At 41.6% G+C, this 22,861-nt stretch overlaps 1 protein-coding gene across 2 annotated transcripts in view; it reads left to right on the forward strand.

The window, feature by feature from the left end:
• The window catches only part of VPS13A (vacuolar protein sorting 13 homolog A), a 271,467-nt gene that overhangs the window by 53,022 nt on the left and 195,584 nt on the right, over window positions 1–22,861 (forward strand). For both annotated transcript variants that reach the window (XM_067568877.1, XM_067568878.1), the window contains exons 15-17: window positions 1,763–1,898; window positions 8,735–8,829; window positions 18,088–18,230. In XM_067568877.1, the coding sequence (XP_067424978.1) occupies window positions 1,763–1,898; window positions 8,735–8,829; window positions 18,088–18,230 (374 nt within the window). The remainder of the gene's footprint in view (window positions 1–1,762; window positions 1,899–8,734; window positions 8,830–18,087; window positions 18,231–22,861) is intronic.

Raw genomic sequence — 22,861 nt, forward strand, 5'->3', positions numbered from 1 at the left:
TATCCTTGCCAGTTTTCTTAACCCAAAGTGAAGATGCCTAACTGTTGAAGAGGCTGCTATTACATGGCATCTAATATTCACCTATCGATGATGCCAACCATAATGAATTTCAGAGCTGGAGGTGAACCTTTCAAGCAGTAAGTGTTTGCTGATCATGTTTTAAAGAAAGTCACACCACTAAACTGGTAAAAATGACTAGCTAAGCACTTGAAATCAGAGTTTGTTGAAGTCCTAAACCAGCTTTTGATAGCAGTAATCTTCTTCAGTAGGCACAGAGAGAATATTTTCTTAATTTGGACTAATTCATTCAAAGTGAAGAAGCAGATTAGGAATTGAAAAATCAGGAAAATTATCTCTCTCTTCCAGTCTGTGAATAAAAGTGAGGAGGGAGGGGATAAGATCTACTAGCGTTAAAATTTTGAAGGACAGGCTAAGTAACATAGGAGACTATTTCAGGTCAACCTGGGAAAATTTTTCAAATATGCCTACTCACCTAAATACCTTGAAAATGAAACAATCAGTTTAATTCACTGACTATGGTTAATCCCTTAGGTATAATAAATCATTTAGTTGTAAATGTGAAACATGTTTTGATAAGAGACGTTTATGTATCCAAAACATTGACTGTTCTGTTTAATAAATATAAATTGATATGTTTAAGATTGTGTTTAATTAAATTGCAGGAACCACCCTAGCACAGCTTGATACAAATCATGAGCAAAGTTAATTATCTAGTAAATAAACAATACGTAATTCACCATTTTCTAACATACTAAAAATGTACAGTTAATAAGAATCTGACACTATTAAGCTAAATAATTACTTACATAAATGTATATAGTTATAGTGAACTATCCTAGGTAGCAAAAAGATGTGCCAAATCTAGAGTAGAGACTCTGTTTAGTTGTAAATCAACATGTTTTAACCATTATATCAACCAATGAGAATGTACCTTTCTCCATGGAAAAAATGGGTTACAAATGGAAAGTTTGATTAAAATTAATTATTTAAATCAAGGGTTTCCATTTGGTGATTTAAATTGTCTTGATTTAAATCAGTCCGTTCTGGGAAAAATACTATGAAATTATGTACAAACTATGTTTAAAAATGTTATTTAGGTTGCAAAGTTAAGCACTTGTAAATTAAAAGATGCTAGCTTTTTAGTTGCCTGTGCAACCTTAATTTTGCCTCAGTGTATATGAAATATGATGATATAGTCTTTAAAAATGCAATCAAATGCTATTTTTTCACAGGATAACTGCCTTACTCAGTGCGTAGTTTGGCTGCCTCAAGAGCCAGATTTGAGGTTGTACGAGCAAGCCTAAAACTGGCCTATCCTAGCTTTCTAGTGCTTGACTTTATATCCTAAATAACTTGCATTAAAATTCACATTGTATATGTTGTATAATAAATATATTAAGTTGTCATGGAATAGTTTGTGTAGTTCGGTTTGAAAGAGGAATGTCTTTCTTATGTGCAAAGCTTATAATAGAGATTTTCAGTGACTTGCGAGATTAATTTCCTTCAACTCTGTCAGTTACTCCCATGGGTTACCTTGATGAAAATGGAGAGATGATTTGATATCAGGCCTACCGTATGCTTCCAAAAACTATAACTGTAGAATATAAGCCAAAAATAAATATCACCTTTGTCATGAATTCATCCCTCTGGGGCATTGGAGCATAACTTGTATTTATATCTTTTACTTAATGTCTAACACATGTATAGAATTTAACTGTGAACTTTTTTTTTTTAATCACAGGCAACTAAAGCTGGATTAAAGATTTACAGACCAGGGGTAAAACAAGATGATGAAAATTCTGGTGGCTGGTTCAGTTGGATATGGGGTTGGTCAGGAGAGAAAAATGATGAGCAAAAACCAGAAACAAAGGGTGCAAGTATGTCCATTTTATTTTAGTAGTGGTATTAATTTTCTCTGCCCATAAATGGGACTTCATGGAAAAGCTGATCTGTACCAAAGAAACTTGTGTTTTTTGTAATGTTGTTCCCATTAGAAATCCCATTAGATGCTTGATAATATTTGCTATTAGACTTTTTTACTGTTACAATTCTCAATGATCTTATTGCACATTGAGAAGCCTCTTGGTTTCTAATTATTCTTTTTATAGTTTTCATTTTTTTTCTTGGATTTTCCTCCCCTCTCGGCTATTCTTTGGAATTTGTGTCAGCGTGCTCTACTAAGAATGGGGCATTGGAGAGACGACTCAAATAGAAAACGCCAGTTACTGAAAAGTAACCTATTTTATTTTTGTTCTCTCTAATTCCATTCGTAATCTGGTCATGCTATATATTTGATTACGGTGTAACTTATTTAAATGATTATCTGGTAGATGACCTGTAAAGGCTTTGGGAAGGGGGAAGTTAAGCCAAAACCCCTTAATAGAAATAGGAAGTGGATCTGTCTGGACTCAAAATAGAACAATTGCATTTTTAAAACATAATTTGAGATTTCTTTTTAACTACAGTTTCTGTGAGGTCTGCATTGCACACTTACTATCTTTCTTTCTTTGGTGGAGTGAGTGAAGAAACCCACAAACACCATAAAATTAGATGAAGTGAAGGAAAACCCTGATGAATGGAATAAATCTTAAATTGTAAAATACTCATTTGTGATCTTCTAAACTGCTTTATTTAAACTCTGGAAGGGAGAGTAAGGTTAGAGGGAAAAATTAGGCAGGTTACAAAATACTTCATGAAACTTGAGAATGTTGAGTCCATTTCCTTTTTGTGTCTAACACCTACTAATTAAATATAGTTTAAATCTCCTCTTAAAGAATAATTTTAAGAATTATAATGTTGGGTTCATATTGTGTCTTTTAAACAATTTAAAAAACTTTGTAAAAGAAAAAAAGCCTTTAAAATGGTGTTCATTGGAAGCAGACAAGCAGAGTTAAGACCTACTTCCATTAGTCACTCTTTGTGCAGCACCATGGGAAGATATGAGTTGTGCCAGAGTAGCATTGTCTTCTGAATTAGCTGTACTAGGCATTCCAGTATGGAAACATATGAAATGCATTCAGCAGGAGACTAAACAGAGGGATTAATGTTTTTTCTTCTGAAGTAGTAAATCAGCATTTCTAATTGCTTTTTGTTATCATATGTATTTATTGATTGATTTCTGGATGAGGATGAGGGCATGACAAATACTTGCTATTATAGTATTCTAAACAAGTATGTAGTAGGATTATTCAGGTAGCTACTTGGAGTCAGGGGAGTGATAAAACTTTCAATAAAACATAGAATTTTAAGTATGAAATGTGACTGCTGTTCTTGGCAAATCGTTCAAAGTGCAATAGCAGTTGCAGAGGAGTCCTGTGAAGATCAGTGCCTTCCACTTCAGGTTGATTACACACATTCTGATTTTTCAGAGTGCGTTGTTTCCCCATTGATCTCACACACACAAGACCATGTTAAGAGAACATTGTTTCAAAGTTGAGCATTCAAGTTAGGAAATGCCAATATTAAGGTTGCCTGTGGAATCTTCATTTGCACTCCCCCCACTTTGTGCATAGGTATTATGTAGTAATCTTTAATTGCTTGGTCAAATGCTGGTTTGTCCACAAGACCACTGCCTCATTCAGTGCACAGAATGGATTTGCTCTAGGGATGAATCAATACTGATGACTGGCCATATCTTTTGCTTCAACACTGTCCTGGTTATCTGAGATTTCTGGACCCCCTACTACAGGGACAGTGTCTCAAGTAGGCTCCCACTATTATTGTGGAAGGAGTTCTTATAAGTACCCTGGCCACTGGTACCCACCACCTTAGCCATCAGCATCATATACTTTCCAGCATCCTGTGAATTTCTGAACACCTTTGGGACCTTCTCCTCATAAGAAACCTCTATCAGCCATCTATTTGAAGGAAGTTAACTCACCACAGCAGGAACCAACACAGGACATTTCTCCTCTGGACTAGGAGTTCCAGGAGACAGAGCAACTTATACCTGACTTTTCGTTCCTAGGTGAAGTAGAGATCTTGGAGGCAGAAACATCTATTCGTAATTATTATAAGGTTTTTCAGGAGTTAATGAGAAGGTATTTTTGGCACTCAAGATCCTAATAGTAGTAGTCCAGGGACAGGCCATGTAGATTATGGACATCTTTCAAATTTTGGTCCCAGAACACCTAACTCTCCCAATCAGTGAAGGTCTGTTAGACTCTGCTAAAGTATTGTGGTAGACACCAATATCATTGGCACCCACTTCAAAGCGTGTGGAGACATGTGCTTCATCCACTGGCTTTGAGCAATTTGCAGATCCTCATGGCTCTCATCCTCTGGTTTCCCAAAAGAATTACAAACAACTACCAAAGACATACCCTTTGAGGGTTGTAGTTTATTCCATGATAAAATGGGTAACACTCTGCTTATCCTTAAAGATTACAGGGCAACTCTTAGACATTAAGAGTATACACAGCAGCCCCCAAATACAGTACTTTAGACTTCAAGTTTACCATAGGGAGTCTGCATGCCATCAATATAGGCCCAATACCTCCCAGAAATTCTCCAGAAGAAGGCCCTTATTAGCTGCTGTGACTCCGTTGCACAAGCCTCCCTCATCTTCCAGGCAACAAATTTGATTCAGTGCCTGGGAGCAGGTTAATGCTTACTTGGAATCTTTCTACCCTCTCCCTTCCATTTGGGAACTGCCTGTCCCACTTCCATCACTTTTGGGCTACAATAACAGACAAGTGGGTGTTTGAGATTATAGCAGTAGATTATGCAATCCATATCACTAGCTGTCCTTCTCTGTCCATATTCAGGGACCCCTTTCACAAAAACATGTTAGAACAAGAAGTGCAATCATTTCTAGCTCTTGCTTAAATAGAGGAGATACAGCTCAAGCTGAGGGGGGAAGGATTTTACTTGAAGTATTTCCTCATTCCCAAGTAAAAGGAAAGGCTCTCAGGGAACTCAAGGTTGACATCAAAAAGATCAAATTCAGAACTGTATCTTTAGCAACCATCATCCTATCTCTAGATCCGAAAGACTGGCATGCTGCTCTTGATCCTCAGGACATGTTTTTTCATATTCTGATCCACCCCAAATATAAACATTTTCTGAAGTTTGTGGTAGGACAGCATCACTATTAATACTAGGTCCTACCAATTGGTCTGCCAGGCTCCCAGGGTATTCACAATATGCCTAGCAGTTGTAGTGGCTTACTTCAAGAGATCAGGGATCCAGGTATTCCCATACTTGGACAATTGGCTAGTTCAGGGGTCCTCACAGAAACAAGTACAGGATAATATTCAGGACATCCCTCCAGCTGTTCTCTTTGTTGGATCTGTTGATAAACAAGTCAATTTTGGTCCCTACACAGAGAATAGAATTTATCAGAGCCATATTGGATTCCATCACAGTGAGGGCCTACCTACCTCTCAAGAGGTTCCAGACAATATTCAACTTGTGTTCTTACCTCCATGCATATCATGATGTCTGTTAAAACTTGCTTCAGATTGCTGGGTCTCACAGCATTATGCACCTTTGTTACCCAGCATGCAAGACTGCATCTAAGAAGTTTATAGAGCTGGCTTGTGTGAACATATTGACCAAATATACATCACTAGGTATGATTATTCATATTCTATCCAAAGTTCTCTAGATTGATGGGTGGATGCTGCTATGGTCTTCAAGGGAATTATTTTTAACCCAATTCCTCCATCAAAAGTCCTAGTAACGGACACTTCAACACTAGCTTGCAGAGCCCACATAAACAGTTGAATAGCTCAGGAGGTATGGTCTGCTCAGGAGAAGTCCCTCCATGTAAGTATATTGGAATTGACAGCCACATAAAAACCCCTGCCAAGTTTTTCCTAATCATCTATTTAGAGTGTCCACCTTTATATTATGGATCCCAGAAAGATGTACACCTGTGAAGCTAATGCCATGGAGTATGAAGAAAGTCCATAACTGCATCTCCTGTTAGCATAAAAAGGAAGATCTTGCTTTTCCTTTTTTTGTCAAATAGAACATAGTGGTTCCACGAATGGCCTACAAAGGAAGAAGTGTATCATACCATCTTCACACAGTGGATGTCCCTCAGATAGACTTGTTCACAATCAAACAAAACAGTAACTGTCCTTAGTTCTGTTCAAGAGGGGGACAAAGATAGGAGTCCAAGTCTAACATGTTTCTTCTTTCTAGGACCCTAGGTATGTGTTCTATGCTTTCCCCTTGGCTTCCTTGAGCCCAAGGGTAATAAAAAAGATCAAGGAGGGAGAAGCAAGATCAGAATGCACAGTGGTTGAATTCTCATGTGTGTTTGTGTGTGTGTATACACCTCTCTGTCATGCAAGAGGTAATCACACATTAAGAAAGATCCCTCGAAATGCACCACTTCTGGAAGTGGAGAAGATTTTCTGCATGGGTTCCTGTCACTTTCAAAATCTCATTGCAGACATCCTGGATTACTAACTGAATCTTAAAGGCTCAGGTGTGTCACTGAGCGTGGCATGAGTACATCTTACAACCATCTCAGCCATCCATCTTGCAGTTCATGGTTTCTTTCATCTTGATGAAAAGATTCCTAAAGGGTTTAACTAGAGTTTTCCCACCAAACAGAGCTCTAGTCCTGCACTGGGGATTGAATCTAATTTTCTCAGGATGTAGGGGATCCATCATTTGAGCCCATGGCCACTTCCTCTCTCATTCATCTCTGTATGGAGGTGGCTTTACTAGGGGCAGTAAGAGCTGTCAGAAGAGGGTGAATTATACAAGCGTAGTTGGCAGAATCACCTTATACAATCTTCAGTAAGGATAAAGTTTCTATGAATCCATACCCTAAATTTTTTCCATAGGTGATTTCAAAATTTCACTTAAAGTTATTAACGTATGAGCGTTGTTTCTCAAAACCACATGCTAGTAAAGGAGAACAAAAACTACATGCCTTAGATCAGTATTTCTCAAGGACCAGCGCTGATCCTTGTGATCTCACTGACACAGGTTAGGAAGACAGCAAGCTGGTCCCTGGTATCAAAAAGGTTGAGAAACACTGGCTTAGATATATACAAAGCTCTTTAATTCTATCTTGACAGAACTAGACACTTCAGAATATTATTTGTTTATAGAAAAAGTAAAAGATGGTGCTGTTTTAGCACATAGGATTTCCAGTTTGATCCCCTTATGTATCAAACTTTATCAGATGGCTGAAAAGACTCCATCTGATGAAATAATAGTTCATTTCATAAGAGCTCTGTCCACTTTGGTGGACTTTATCAGGAACTTACCTATTCAGAGTATTTGTAAAGCAGTAACATGGTCTTCCATCCACATGTTCACTCAGCACTGTGCAATGGTACAAGCTTCCAGAGATGATGCCAAGATGGGTAGACTACTGCAATGACTACTATTCATCTAGACTCCTGGAATCCACCCCTTCCAAGGTGTTCTTTGAGATGTGTCTGTATACGTATTCTACGACCCGCCCCACATCCCTGCTGCTGAGAATCTTAAAACATTGGGCTCTGTTGGTGGCTAAGAAATAGGGGGTCTGGTTGGGGAGCATCCCTGTTACCCAGACATTCCTGTTCCCTTGCTTGCAGCCTTGTTTCCTGCCCTATCACACACTCTGATGTATGAACCTAGTAAGTCAGCTGCGCTCCCAGGCTTCATCTTCCAACCAGCTTCACTCCCTGGTTCCCTCCAGGCACTTTCCCTCTGCTTAGGGCTTCAGAAACGGAACTGTTTTGTTGCAGCTTAAGTTCTGCCAGATACCAAAGATGCTGCATATCAGAGCTCAAAGTTCTTATCTCTCAGACAACTTAATCGCAGTTCTTGGTAGTTCTGGGATGCAGTTAACCACTAAAGCACTTAAAACTATAATACTAATTGCTTAGTAATGAAAATTTTGGTTGTTGGGTCACTTTAAAACACGATAGACAACTTATTGGTGGAGATCTTGTTAATAATTATAACAATTCATTAATAACATTTGTGAAAACTTCCAGATATTCAGGTATATAGAGATCCATTACATGTGTAAAATTTTGAGTTCTTAAATATTTTCTTTAGTGAGAAGGCACTAAAGACAGATGTTGCCACTATTCTTGGTTTTTTTCCTTATGAGGATAGTTTTGAGTCCACAGAACTAGTTTTACATATATTTTAAAGCCTGTTTCTGCAAACTTACATTGATTAGCACTTCTCTTCTCTGGGACTACTTGCAAGAGCAAGTTCTGTGAAGAGTTGCACAATCAGACTTCTAGAGAGAGTATATTTGAGAAATCCAGAATGATCTTTCACCAACAATAACAGAACACCCTGTCTGGATTGCTTTCTGGATCTCTAAGGATTACAAACCCCAAGATGGAGAAATAGAGTTCTGTGTGGTGATATAAAATATTTTGTTACACATTTTCATGACCATAAGTATTACACCAAAACCTAAGCTGTTATATTTTTAATCAGTTAGCTTTTAAACTCAATATCTAAGTAATCTGTACAGGGGGGTGTCCTATTAACATCCATTAGTTGGAGAGACCCGCATATATCTCTACACATCAAGGGTAGAATAGATCTTAGGGAGTAGTTCAGAAGAAATAATAAAAGGTTTCTGTCAATGAAGTGTGTTCTAGAAGGCTGTGATTTCTGGCAGTCTCTTGCTTAGAAGTATTGTGTGTTGGGAGGTATATTATGTTGTATAAAGACAATTTGCATTTTTTTAGCAAATATATACTGCAAATGTAATAAATGTTTTCTATTGTGACAGGTCTTGAAGAATTGATGACACTTGAAGAAAAGGCTAAACTCTATGCAGCAATTGGATATAGTGAAACAGCTGTTGATCCAACGTTGCCAAAAGCAGTAAGTAAGATTTGGCTACCTTATCTGATCAGCAAGCATTCTAATATATACCAAATAATTAGCAGTTTTACGTTGGAATACACATAGAATTTGGAATCATTTTCATTACTTTGATTTTTTAAATGTCTGTTTTCTCCTCTCTTCTTTTACTTGTTTGAACATTGTGTGTTTTTTTATTAATTTACTATCTGCATTGATTTGCTCAAAAACTTTATTCTTTAACTGGATATTATCAAGTGACACACAAACATTAGAATCTTGATGATGATAATATTTTAAGGAATTCAGATCTTATACTCAGGTCTTTCTTGACTATGGAAAGATTAGAATGTATTTTCAAAGGGTCAGGCTAGAATAAAACCACAATGTTTGCATATTTAAACAGTGAAATACTTATTCCTTTGAAAAAAGAGCTTGCATATTTGTGTTCATTAAAATTTAGAAGTTTTTTGAAATTGGTTCTGTTAATAACAGCCAGTGCTATAATGCTTTTAGTAGTCTGGAGTGTAAAAAAAAATTTTTTTTGAAGGGCCTCTGTGTATTTCCACTTGTGAAAAGTGTCCCTGGTGACAAACTGCAGAACTGCCTTGAAAAGCAGTGTCTGTTGAATGATACAGGAGAGAGATCTTGTGTGAATGTTGATGTCCTTCTTCTTTAAATAAGGGCATACTCTCCATCCCCCAGCTTATATTCTTTTCCCATCACTGCAGAGAGCAAACACAACGTGACACTTTGTCCCTAGGCTAGGTTTTTGCATAGTTTAGTTTATTTACTAGTAGTTAGTTTGTATAGAGTAGTATAGGATAATTTAGCATACATAACTTCCCCTTTTTCTGGAACCTTTGTCCCCTCATAGGCATCATGTTGTACACCTTAAAGGAGTCCTGACCCAAGACTTCTGAATCTGACCCATGCCCTTCCTGGCTTGTGAAAGAGAGTCATGAACATCTGGAGTCACTTCTGAACAAAATAGCCAATGATTCATTCAGAGAAGGAATATTTTCTTCCTCCTTCAAATATGCAGTAGTCCACCCAACACTGAAGCAACCCTCCCTGGATACTTCAGTTCTAGCAACTATCATCCACTCTTAAACCCCCCATTCCTGAGCAAGCTCATATAGAAGCTAGCAAAAAGCCAACTACAAGCTCATCTAATTGAAGCTAACATTTTTGACTTGGCACAGTCTGGATTCAGGCCAGGACTCAGAATGGAAACCGCTTTAGTGGCCCTGATGGATGATTTCTGCTGTCAATGGATGGAGGATATTCAATAAAGTGGAGAGGTCCATGCATAAGGCCTTGAGAAAATCAGATTTTTTTTTAAAATTCATAGGTAACATACAGAATTTCACAGAATGTGCATGGCCACCAAGTGTCTCTTTCCGCCCCGCGTACTGCTGCAATTTTTCCAACAGTAGGGAGGCAGAAGCAGGCATCCATGAATTCTGGTTTCATGCTTGCAGTGGCGCAGAGTGCGCGTGCGTGTATGGCAGCATCATAATGTCCGAGCAGCAGTTTGGGTGGGAGACTCTGTGGCTGGTTCTATACAAAGCCAGTAACCAGTGCTGCTGCCACTTGGAACACACACTGTGAGCTCTGGTGTGCGCAGATGCCTGCTTCCACTTTCCTGCTGGCCATGTTCCAAGTGGCAGCGGCACGGGCTCCTGTGTCCTGAATAAAAACAGACATTGAGTCCCCCTCCCTAACTGCTGCTCTGATGATAGGAGCCTCACCAAGCACGAGAGGGCTGCTCAAGAATGCCCAGTTCTGTCTCCCCGTTGTTGGGAAGATCATGGTGTTGGGCTGACTTTGTGTTTTTCATGCAGTCTATGAAGTTGAAGACTAGTCTGAGTTATTCATTCCTTCATCACCTCTTGGCTGTATTACAGCAATGCAATGTACCTGAGCATGAAACATTCAGCACTTAAAGTCCAACTAGTCCAGAATGCTGCAGCGTCTCTCTTCAGAGCACAGGCTACTGTGAGCCCATCATACCAGTTCTCTACTCTCTATCCTGGCTTCCCATAGGATTTTGAATCAAGTTCATTTTCACTCTTCAGGCACAATTGACCTCTCAAAAATAAGAGTAAAGTTCATCTGTGTGGGAGACAGAACTTTCTCTGGCGGTGGCTCGAGGTTGTAGAATTAACTCACCCAGAAACTAAGGACCATCCAAACCTCACCACTTTCCACTCTAAGTGCAAGGCACATTTCTTTGACCTTGCCTTCTCTAATATAAACACATAGGAATTGGTATACTTAAAAAAAAACCTACCAAAACTAGATACTCCACTGCACACTCTTCTCCCCCTAGGGAGAGAAGGAGAGAACAAATGTGACAGATATATATTCACATAGCTTAATGCGCTACTGGAAGGTGTTCATATGCTATGGTGAAAAGCCCTGTATAAAAACCTAATAAAATAGAACCTGTAGGTTCCCCCAACTTGCTCTCAGGGACGCCAGTCCTCTTCTCTTGTCCCAGATTCAGAAATCACAGAAGTATCTCAGGCACTGTCCTCTTCATTTCTCTATTTGGTCCTGCATACAAAACTCTGTGAAAGACTCCGTGGAGACTGACATATTGGCTTCAGCACTCATCTCGGTGCTGGCATTATTAATACCTTTTCCAGCACCACGCCGAGTGCTGTACCTTGCACAGATGCCTTTACAGGCTCCTATTCCTAATCAACACCTGTGGAACCTTTTGCTGTCAAGGGACCTTGCAGTTCAACAGGAAGATCTGCCCAAGTCTGAAGGGGATGAGTGTCCTTCAGAGGAGCCATATGAGTCCCCTCCGGGGACTGTACAGATGGCAACTCACCGAAAAATCAGATTGGTGCTTCATCTGACCACCCTTCTGATGAACAGTAACAGTTTTTGAGGAACTATTAGAGAGAATGGCAAACACTGTGCAGCTGCAAATGGGCTACAGCAAAGACATCAGATCCCCTGTTAAATGTGTTACAAATGCAGACCTGGGATAAATTAGCTCTACTTATCAGCTCCAGCCTTCTTAACCTGGCCACAGATATCTAGCTCACTCCATTATCACCCTCACCTGTATCCAAGAGAGCTGAAAGACATTCATTTTTGCTATGTTGTCCTTTGGCAAACTCCATGGTGGCATCTGCAGCACAGGAAAGAGAGAGAGGCAACAAGACCTCTCAGCTCTTCCCCGTCTGACATAGAGAGACTTAAGCTTTTGCCTAAATAGCCTATTTGTTTGGCTTACTAGATCTTTCAGTGGCTAACTCTCAAGAAAGTGTGTTCCGCTGTAGTTATGTCCTGTGGGAAGCAATGATGCCTTGTCCAAGGAACAGAAGGTGACAGGCTGCGCTGTACTCTGAGTATGCATATTAGACATTCTCTAAGAGCACCATATAGTGCCTTTACTCCAGTACCAGAACAATGCTCAAAGGAGTGGCTTGAGAGAGGTACTCCTGGCTGAGATCCTGGGAGTTTCCTATTAGAAGAAATGGATTCTCTTTTCCGAAGGGGAGTCAGAGAGAAGGTTCCACAGGAACCCAGAGGGAAATAACTTTACTCCTGCTGTTTCCTGACCCTGAGGAAGAGCAACTGTTTCAGGATCATCCTAGACCTTAAAAGTGTCAACAGATACATAAGAATGCTCAAGTTCAGGATGCTCACATTAGAGGACATTATCCTTTCCTTATCCCAGGGAGATTGGTATGTTTCTCTCAATTGAAAGGGTACCACTTCTTTGTGATCAATATCTAAGGTTCTGTGTAGGAATGAGACACTACCACTTCAGAATTCTTCCTTTTGGCTTGTCCACAGCCCTAAGAGTCTTCACTGTGATGCTCCACACGAGGCTCCAGGCCTTTAGTGTGAAGCAGCCTAGACTGTGCCTGTTGTGAATCAGCTTCCTGAATCCACCAGCCTGTGGCAACACAAGCAATACCTTCTAGGCCTCTACAGCTATAGCAATAGGCATGTATCAATCTCCGAATCCCTGGACCATTGCCTGTAATGCCCATCCCTATATCCACTGAAAACTCATGGAATTATTATGTCTGCCATTCCCAAAGGAACAGTATAGACCAGCTTGTAAGATTCAACTCAGGAGCAGCACTGTGCTTAATATTACAGCACTGAGGTTTATTTAAAGTAAAAACAAGAATAAGTTTATCATCAGGGACTAGAGATTTAGGAGATAGTGAGTAAAGGATATTTGGGACAATATAAAACAATCGTAATAATTTGCCTGGACATCTGACTTGCATGATCTATAGAACTCTTGGGAATCCAGACTCCATATCAAAGGATATGATGGGTCGTCAAGGCCTTTCACCCAACCTACAGCATCATGCAGCATAGGTGCTTAAAGACAACACCAGAGCCATCTGCAAGCAGGGAGGTTTATGTTCTCTTATCAGTGGAGGCAAAAAAATTCACATTGGTGGAGAGGAAAATGTGAAGGTGGGCTTACTCAGCAGGTGCTTTCATGGTCAACACAAGTGTTCCGTGAAACAGGTGGTGGCCAGTGCACTATGTCATAGGTAATATGTTCACCAGGTAATAAATCTTTGTCTGAACAAAACACCAAATACCAAGTATATTGAATGAGAGCACACACAAGTCTTGTCTACACTGGAAAGTTGATGAAAGTTAGTCGTGATCAAAAAGTGCTGTATTTACAGCACTTGTGCCTGTCCACACAGCACCCGTATCACCGAAGTGCATACATAGTTGGTACTGTAGCATTGACATTGAGAGCAGTGTACTGTGGGCAGCTATCCCACTGTGCAACTCGCTACCCTGTGCCACTAGGAATTGTGGGAAGACAGAGAGGATCGCAGTGCATCATGGCTGTGGGCTCAGTGTCCCAGGATGCAGTGATTTCCGTCCTATCATTCCATGGGTTTCTGATTGCATTTTGTGGCATTTTTCAATGGCCCCAGTTTCCTGAGCGCCCGCCATCTGTTTCTGAAAGGATGGATCCTGCACTGCTCTCCACTGTTGTTGTCAGTGTTCTGAACATATCACAGCTGGTCATGCAGTATATCATGAGCTCCCAATCAGAACTGGAATCCGAGGCGCCTGACCTGCTGTGTGCTATGCAAAGAAATAACGCTGGATTACTGTTTGCATTCATGGAGCGTCTGCACACTGTGCACTGCCGCTTTTGGGCATGTGAAACAAGCACTGAGTGGTGAGATTGCATCATTATGCAGGTCTGGGATGACAAGCAGTGGCTGCAGAACGTTCAAATGCGCAAAGCCACCTCCATGGAACTCTATGCGGAGCTCACTCCCGCCCTGTGGCATAAGGACACCAGAATGAAAGCTGCCCTGTTGGTGGAGAAGCGCATGGTGATTGCCATGTGGAAGCTGGGAACTCCAGAGTGCTACCAGTCGATCAGTTTGGTAATCAGTTTGGAGTTGGGAAGTCCACTATTGGAACTGTTATCGCAAGTGTGCAGGCCCATTAATTGCATTCTGCTACAAAGTACTGTGAGTCTTGGAAGTGTGCGTGAAACAGTGGATGGCTTTGCAGCGATGGGATTCCCTAACTATGGCGGGCTGATAGATGGCACACACATCTCAATTTTAGCCCTGGACCATCTTGCAGTGGAGTAAATCAATAGAAAGGGGTATTTCCCTATGGATACTGCAGGCACTTGTGGATCACTGTGAGCATTTCACTGACATTGATTCAGGTTGGCCAGGGAAGGTGCATGACGCATGCATCTTCAAGAACCTTGGCCTGTACAGAAAGCTGCAAACAGGGACTTTCTTTCCAGATCAAAAGATTCCAATGGGGGATGTTGAAATGCCCATAGTGAACCTGGGAGACCCAATCTACCCCTAACTGCCATGCCTCACAAAGTTTTATACTAGCAACCTGGCTAGCAAAGAGTGCTTCAGTAACAGGCTGAGCAGGTTCCAAATGACCATTGAATGTGCATTTAGCAGATTAAAAGCTTGCTGGCAATGTCTTTATGGCAAGTTAGACCTAAATGAGGAAAATATTCCCCTGGTTATGGACACCTGATATGTGCTACATAATATTTGTGAAGCTAAGGGTGAAAAGTTTCCCCCGGTGGAGCACAGAGGCGGATTGCCTTGTGGCTGAATATGAACAACCAGATGTCAGAACTATTAGAATGGCGTAACGGAGGGCCATTCGAATCAGGGAGGCCTTCAGGAGCCATTTTGACAATGAGCAACAATAAAGTGTCTTTGTAAACAGCACTATGCTATGCTGTGACTACTATCCAGCTTGCACTGTGTGTCAATGTGAGGTGCAACCACACCATGTGCAAGAGACAAATAAAGATTGCTTATTCTTCACAAAATATGACTTTAAATAATAATTACAACACATGAAAAACTGGGCTGGAGGGGAGAAAGCAGTAAGCTGCAGTGTGAGCTATGACAGCTCGGTGTAAGTCCATCTATCATTCTGGAAGCTGTCTGAAGGGGTGAAGTGAATGGGGTACTGAAATGGACCAGCAGTTTGGTAGGAATGTGTGGGTGGTGTTTGAGAGGGCATGGAAAGCAAGTCTCTGTTGACTGCAAGAGGGGGGTGAGCATGCATGAATTCAGTCTTCAGTGTTATGAGTGACTTTTGCAGGTCCGTTTGCTCCTCTGTGGCTTTTATCATGCGCTTGTAATGTTCGTTACTCTTATCACTTGCTCCTGGTTTTCCCTCCTCTTGTGCTAATCTATTCTCTGACTTTCGGACACAGTGTGTCTCCATGCCCTTTTTTCTTTTTCTTTTTTTTCCCCCCGCCTCAGAGGACTGGATAAGTTCTTGGAATATCTCCTCTTTGCTTCTTCATGGTTGTTTTCTGATCAGCCACAGGTGTTTGGCAGGTGTGGACGGGTTTCCCTCAAAGGCACATCTGAACAAGAACAAGATAGCATGAACGGAAGCATTATTGTGAGTGCAGTGACAGCATTGATACATTACTGTAAAATGCACCTCTTTCTCACTGTCCCCTGGCAAGTGCTCAGCTTCACAATCAACCAGAGGATTGGCAAGAACTTCCAGGAAAGTTTCCTAGAGATCTCTCTGGAAGATTCCAATGAAATCTTGGAGTTCATTAACTCACTTTTCCACCGCACTGCCTAGGTGAACAGGGAATGGGAAGCACATGCACACACAGCTACTCTTGTGTATTTCTATGCCTTCAATCCCCTGTATAATGGAGCAAAGCAAAGGATGGCTGTACCTCATGTAGTCAAGCAGCATCACCTTAAAAAAATCACTTACCCAAGCTCCCTTCTTCTGCATCCTGCAGAAGCTTTAGGGCTGGGACTGACTCGACCCTTCTGGGGTCAAGAAGAGATCCTGACTTCCCATGTCACCAAACACCTCAGGTCCCTGCTCTGCATTGTCCTCCAGTGTCTACACTGACGCTTTGTCCCAAAAAGTTTGATGCAAAAATTGTGCCTCTCGTCGAGGTGGTTTTATTTTGTTGCAAAATCAGGTGGGCTGGGTCAGCAGGGGGCTGATTGCAGTGTGTATACCACTCCCGTTATGGTGCAAAAAGGTGACTTTGGTCTAGTATAGATGAGGCCGTAGTCAAAAGCTCTGTCTTTGATATGGTTCTGCTGGTCTGAAGACAATTTCTTTACACCTTCCATTCTTTCTTCCCATTACTCAGAGTCATAATGAAAACCATGGTGGATAGATCACATAATAATAGTCCCAGTTTGCCATGTCAGTTAACTGATCTCCTGTATCTGGCCAGAGATCCACTATATTTGCTGCCTTTGTCCACAGACCTTGTCAGTAACAAGGGGGGGATTCTGCATCCGAACCCAAAGATATTCCACTTGGCATTGTGGAGGAGGAACCTGCTAACTAATGTGGACTGTTTATGCTGTCCGTGTTCAGGTCATTCTCTTGCAATCGAGGAAGAACTTTTCCTTTTTTTGTCTATAGCATTTCAGGGTAACAGTTTACTATATGGACCATTGGTAAAGGAGTTGTTCCATCTCTAGCTGGGCCTCTGCAATCCTAGAGTGCTTTGTACACCTGAAGTCTCATGGCTTAGCTGTAGCCTTGCTAATGGTCCATAGGGCAGCAGTTATCTGTTCATCACATTTATGTTATGGACAAACACATCCCATACTTTGCAGTCTTCCTTAAGGCCATGGTAAGTGTGTTTTCCCCATTAGGGAGCCTCTGCTTTTTTTGGAGGTAAAACTTGTCTTAACAAAGCCAGTGGGCACTCCTTATGAGCCTCTGGTGGAAGCCTCCCTCAAACATTTTTGATCAAAACTTCCTTTCTCATTGCAACTACTGTGCTTTGATGGTTTCTCCATCTTATGTTGTAGTACACAAAGTCGGTCATATTGAGACCCCCATCCCAGCTTCATGCCTAAACTGGTCTTCTATTTCCACTAATTCAGTGTCTTTCCCTGCCTGTGTTCTTCTCCAGACCCCATTTCCAAACCAGAGGAAACTCTTTTCCATACCCTAGATGTCAAGAAGGTACACTGTTCTTATCTAAAAAATACCAAGCCATTAGAAAATCCAATAGGTTATTTTAGCATGTGGTGAGAGGTGCCAGAGAGAACCCGTCACCAAACAAACTTTCTCATGGATTAGGAGCACTATAGAACATTATTACATCTTAATTAGGAAACTGATAACCTATGGTTTAAAGATCCACTCCAGGAGAGCCACTGCAGCATCATTGGCAAGTCTTAGCAGGTTCCTCTGATGATTATAAAAACAGAGTAAGCAGAGTAACTTGGAGTTCAGTGCACACGTTCACCAGATATTATTCCTTGAATTTAACATCTTGCTCCAGTGCCTGGTTTGGGAGAGCTGTGCCATAGTTTTTATTTACCTAACAACTCCTAGTTCACTGTTTTTCTTGTGGAGCACTGTTTGGTAATCTTCTCTCAAACGGAAGTATACAGGGGCCCTCGAAGAAAGAGGGTGTACTTACCAGTAACTGTTCAAGAGTTGCCTCTATACATTCATACTGTTTGCCTACTTTCATCTCTACATTGCAGTTGTGTCTACTCTGTAACATTCTGCAGTTAGTGAGGAGACAGCTTGGGTGGTTGGGGTGGCATATGTGCATTTCTACAGAGTGAAGTGATGACATCATCATAATGTGAGATCTCTTACGAAACCCCCAATGGACCAGATTTTTCAAGACAGTGCCAGCATTCAGTGGCAGGAGCACAAGTGTGAATGCACCAAGATAACTCAAACTACAGCAGTTACTGGTAAATAATCTCTTTATTGTACTTTTTCCTATTTACATAGTATGAAGCCATGAAGCTCTCTGTAAAGCTGTTAAGCATGTCCATATCAATAAGGGAAAATAAGGAGAAATCTGAGCTGATAAAATTTGCAATAATTGACTTGAGCACAAAGTTAACACAACGACCAGGTGCACAAGCAATAAGGTAAGCCTTTTTCATCAAATTATTTTTATTCCTCATAAAATGGCTAAACAATCTGTTCCACCTTGTATTTAGCTCTTGCGTATCTTTCTCAGATCTGAAGAAAATCTGTGTATAGCTTGAAAGCTTCACTCTTTCACCTATAGAAGTTGGTCCAATAAGTTATTACCTCACCCATCTTGTCCCCCAAAATGGATAGGCAGTCTTCAAATCCTTGTTATCCAGTAGATGAAACTAATCTGGAACCCTGTTTTAGTAGTCATGACAGAGTCCACAAAGCCTTGAAAGCAGTTTTGAAAAGGTTAGAAACTGACAGTTAGGAACTGTCTTTTGGGCAGAGAATTGCTATTGTAATGGAAATATGTAAAGAAGACATCTGGGCATCACTGTTTGCTTGTAATTGTTACGGAATTAATGTCCAGGCAAAAACTAGTGAAACATTTGGAAGGAGCATAATGTTAACTGCTGTTACTCTTAAATCTACCCTATTGCCTTTAAATTTTCTGCATTAGGAGGTACCAAGTGTCTGAGCTGACACCAAACAGCAGAGAAAATGAATAACCTTTTCCTACTTGAGTTTTGTTTCTTCAAGATCTTCTGTGACAGTCTGGATTCCTTGCTTTTCATATTGTCTAAATTTGTGTATCAAAGATTCAGTTGTTGAACTCTTTTCTAATGGGCTATCTAAGTCACTGCATTTGATATCTCAGCTGAGCTAGGTGAGCTGACAACACCATTACTAATAGGCAGATGACATTACCAAAAAGTCTGTGTACTGCCTTAATATGCTGACAGGGTAGACTTATACCCAAGGATCTTGACTGGCAGAAAAGCTTACTGAAGAAGGAAAGCATTGAGTAGGAAAACTGTTCCATTTTGATTACAAGTGGTTGTTAGTGCTGTACAGTATTGTTAAGGCTGCTGGGTTGTTGTTGTTGCCATTGTTGCCGTTTTTGGAGCTCCGATATCAGCTGCACTAGCAGGAATGCAAATTACTGATTTAGCAGACCTTGCTGTCATTCATAAGGCAAGACCTCAGGCTCTGTTTGGTGATGGAGGTGCTCAACCAGGTTTATTGTTGACAAAGCACAATACTAGCACCCTGGTTCAATGGTTACAGGTACACTAACATGTATGCCCTTGACAGTTGTATCAACCAGGATGCTGTACACTCAGTGAGTACAAAGATACCCCTGCTAGGACTTCTCCTTTTATATATTGATGCAAACAAGTTAATTATTACACTCCAGATGTAGTTATTACTACTCTTATTGTTGGACCTGCTACTTTGAACAAAACACCCTTGCCCATTATCCTGTCATCCCATCCTTATCTTATGTGGGGATAGTGTATTCCTGTACCATCTCATATGAATGTGTTTACCTAGTTGCTTGAGAGATCTGTGTGTTTTTGTACTAACCTCTTGGGTTAGGGATGTGCTTACTTGGTTAGCCAATACCTGGTGTGTTACTATTCTGCCAAGGCCAGGCATCCGCTAGTTCAAAGCCTTCGGTTCACACTGTTAATTATGCCTAGGGCTCCAGCAAGGCCTACAGAAGTAAACTGACTTGAAAGATCTGGGAACTGCTAACTGATGGACTATCCTTCTAATCTAAATTTTTTCCACTTCAGGGCAGACTAACAATTCTCACAAGGAGCATTGGAAAAAAGAAAAGGGATATCTGCCATAGCAGTATAGAACTCTTCTGTTTTTATGAGGGGAAATCTTCAGCAGAGAACTATTTAAAAAGTGGGGCTTGTCTATACAAACATTTAGTTCTCAGCAAACTGGAATAACTGTTCTTCGAGGGTTTGCTCATGTTGATTTCATGTTATAGGGTGTGTGCGCTCTCATGCACGGCTGTCGGAGATTTTTTGCCTTAGTGGTATCTGTAGGGCTGGCTCTGGCTCCATCTGGAGCCCCATGCTCATGCTGCAGTAATATGAGGAGCTGCCAGCCCTGTGCCCCCTCAATTCCTTCTTTCCACCCATAATGGTTATTGGAACAGCTCTTCTCTCTTGTGTTTTGCACATGCCTAGTGGTTCTTGGCTAGTTATTGGATAGTTCTTGTAAATAGTTGTTCTTCAGTTTTGTAGGTTAAGTAGTAGTAGTCCCCGAGGGGACGTTTGCCCTGCAATAGGGCATGTCCCAGACCCCAGATTTCAAATCATGTACTGCGTACCACAAGCCCTTCCTGCTCAACAACCCACACAATAAGTGTGTAAAGTGTTTGGGGGAAACACACTTGAGGGACAGATAAAATCTGTAAGGGCTTCAGGCCACTGTCTAAAAAAGGCAGGGACAGTCTCCTGAAAGTCCTGTTAATGGAGGCAGCTCTCAGACTGGCCACAGAACCCTCTGTGACACGCTGTACCCATGAACACTCTTATGGTGCGATTTGTGTATCATTCATGTTCACCCTTATAGTGTAACTGTGTATTGTCTAGTGCAGAGTATTTCATATAAGGTGTTTTTGGAATGCTTATGACATACTGAACATTACTGTTACGATAGTATGCTTCCTGCAATGTCATATGTATAGATATGAAACTCTGTTATGCAATATTCCCAAATGTGTGTCTCACATGGCTTGAATAGATCCGGGCAAACACAAAGCAAAGTGAGGATTCACGCCTTGCTGAGGCATGCATACAGGAACAGTAGACTGGCCTGAGCACCTGATAAGGTGACGCTCATTTGACTCAAGTGGAGGAAACCATACCCTTTCCCGGACATAGCCTATCACCTGACCCCACGGGGTGGCGAGGAAACATGTTAAAGGCAGAGGCATTTTTGTTTCTGGGGCTCTCCCTTGGAATCCATTTACAAAGCAACATCAAGCAACATAAAAACACTGCTCGAACATGCAGGAATGAAATCAGGAAGGCCAAAGCACAATTGGAGTTGCAGCTAGCAAGGGACGTGAAGGGGAACAAGAAGGGTTTCTACAGGCATGTTGCCAACAAGAGGAAAATTCAGGAAAGTGTGGGCCCCTTAGAGAAGGAGAGAGGCGACCTAGTGACGGAGGATGTGGAGAAAGCTGAGGTACTCAATGTCTTTTTTGCCTCTGTCTTCACAGACAAGATCAGCTCCCAGACTGCTGTACTGGGTGGCACAGAATGGGAAGGAGGCCAACACCCCCCAGTGCTGAAGGAACGGGTCCAAGACTATTTAGAAGGCTTAGACATACACAAGTCCATGGGGCCGGATGCAATGCATCCGAGGGTGCTGAGGGAGTTGGCTGAGGTGATTTCAGAGCCATTGGCTATTATCTTTGAAAGCTCGAGGCAATTGGGGGAGGTCCCTGATGACTGGAAAAAAGCAAATATAGTGCCCATCTTCAAGAAAGGAAGGAAAGAGGATCCAGGGAACTACAGACCGGTCAGCCTCACCTCAATCCCTGGAAAAATCATGGAGCAGGTCCTCAAGGAATCCATTTTAAGGCACTTGGAAGAGAGGACGGTGATCAGGAACAGTCAACATGGATTCACCAAGGGAAAGTCATGCCTGACCAACCTGATTGCTTTCTATGATGAGGTGACTGGCTCTTTGGATGTAGGGAAAGCAGTGGACGTGATATACCTTGACTTTAGCAAAGCTTTTGATATGGTCTCTCACAGTATTCTTATCAGCAAGTTAAAGAAGTATGGGTTGGATGAATGGACTATAAAATGGATAGAGAACTGGCTAGAGCATAGGGCTCAACGAGTAGTGATCAATGGCTCCATGTCTAGCTGGCAACCGGTCACGAGCGGAGTTCCACAGGGGTCAGTCCTGGGGCCGGTTTTATTCAACATCTTCATTAATGATCTGGAGGATGGGGTAGATTGCACCCTCAGCAAGTTTGCAGATGACACTAAGCTGGGGCGAGCGGTAGATACCCTGGAAGGTAGGGATAGGATACAGAGTGACCTAAACAAACTGGAGGATTGGGCCAAAAGAAATCTAATGAGGTTCAACAAGGACAAGTGCAGAGTCCTCCACTTAGGAAGGAAGAATCCCATGCACAGTTACAGACTGGGGACCGATGAGCTGGGCAGCAGCTCTGCAGAAAAGGACCTGGGGTAACAGTGGATAAAAAGCTGGATATGAGTCAGCAGTGTGCCCTGGTTGTCAAGAAGACTAATAGCATATTGGGCTGCATTAGGGGGGGCATTGCCAGCAGGTCGCGGGAAGTGATTATTCCCCTCTATTTGGCATTGGTGAGGCCACATTTAGAATATTGTGTCCAGTTTTGGGCCCCCCACTACAAAAAGGATGTGGACAAGTTGGAGAGAGTGCAGCAGAGGGCAACAAAAATGATTAGGGGGCTGGAGCACAGGACTTATGAGGAGAGGCTGAGGGAACTGGGCTTGTTTAGTCTGCAAAAGAGAAGAATGAGGGGGGATTTGGTAGCAGCCTTTAACTACCTGAAAGGGGGTTCCAGGGAGGATGGGGCTAGGCTGTTTTCAGTGGTGGCAGATGACAGAACAAGGAGCAATGGTCTCAAGTTGCAGGGCAGGAGGTCTAGGTTGGACATTAGGAAAAAGTTTTTCACTAGGAGGATGGTGAAGCACTGGAATGGGTTACCTAGGGAGGTGGTGGAATCTCCATCCTTAGAGGTTTTTAAGCTGAGGTTTGACAAAGCCCTGGC

Source organism: Emydura macquarii, unplaced genomic scaffold (assembly GCF_026122565.2).
Source record: "Emydura macquarii macquarii isolate MOO-44397 ecotype Brisbane River unplaced genomic scaffold, CSIRO-AGI_Emac_v2 contig_2897, whole genome shotgun sequence".
In the NCBI taxonomy this organism is placed as follows: domain Eukaryota; kingdom Metazoa; phylum Chordata; order Testudines; family Chelidae; genus Emydura; species Emydura macquarii.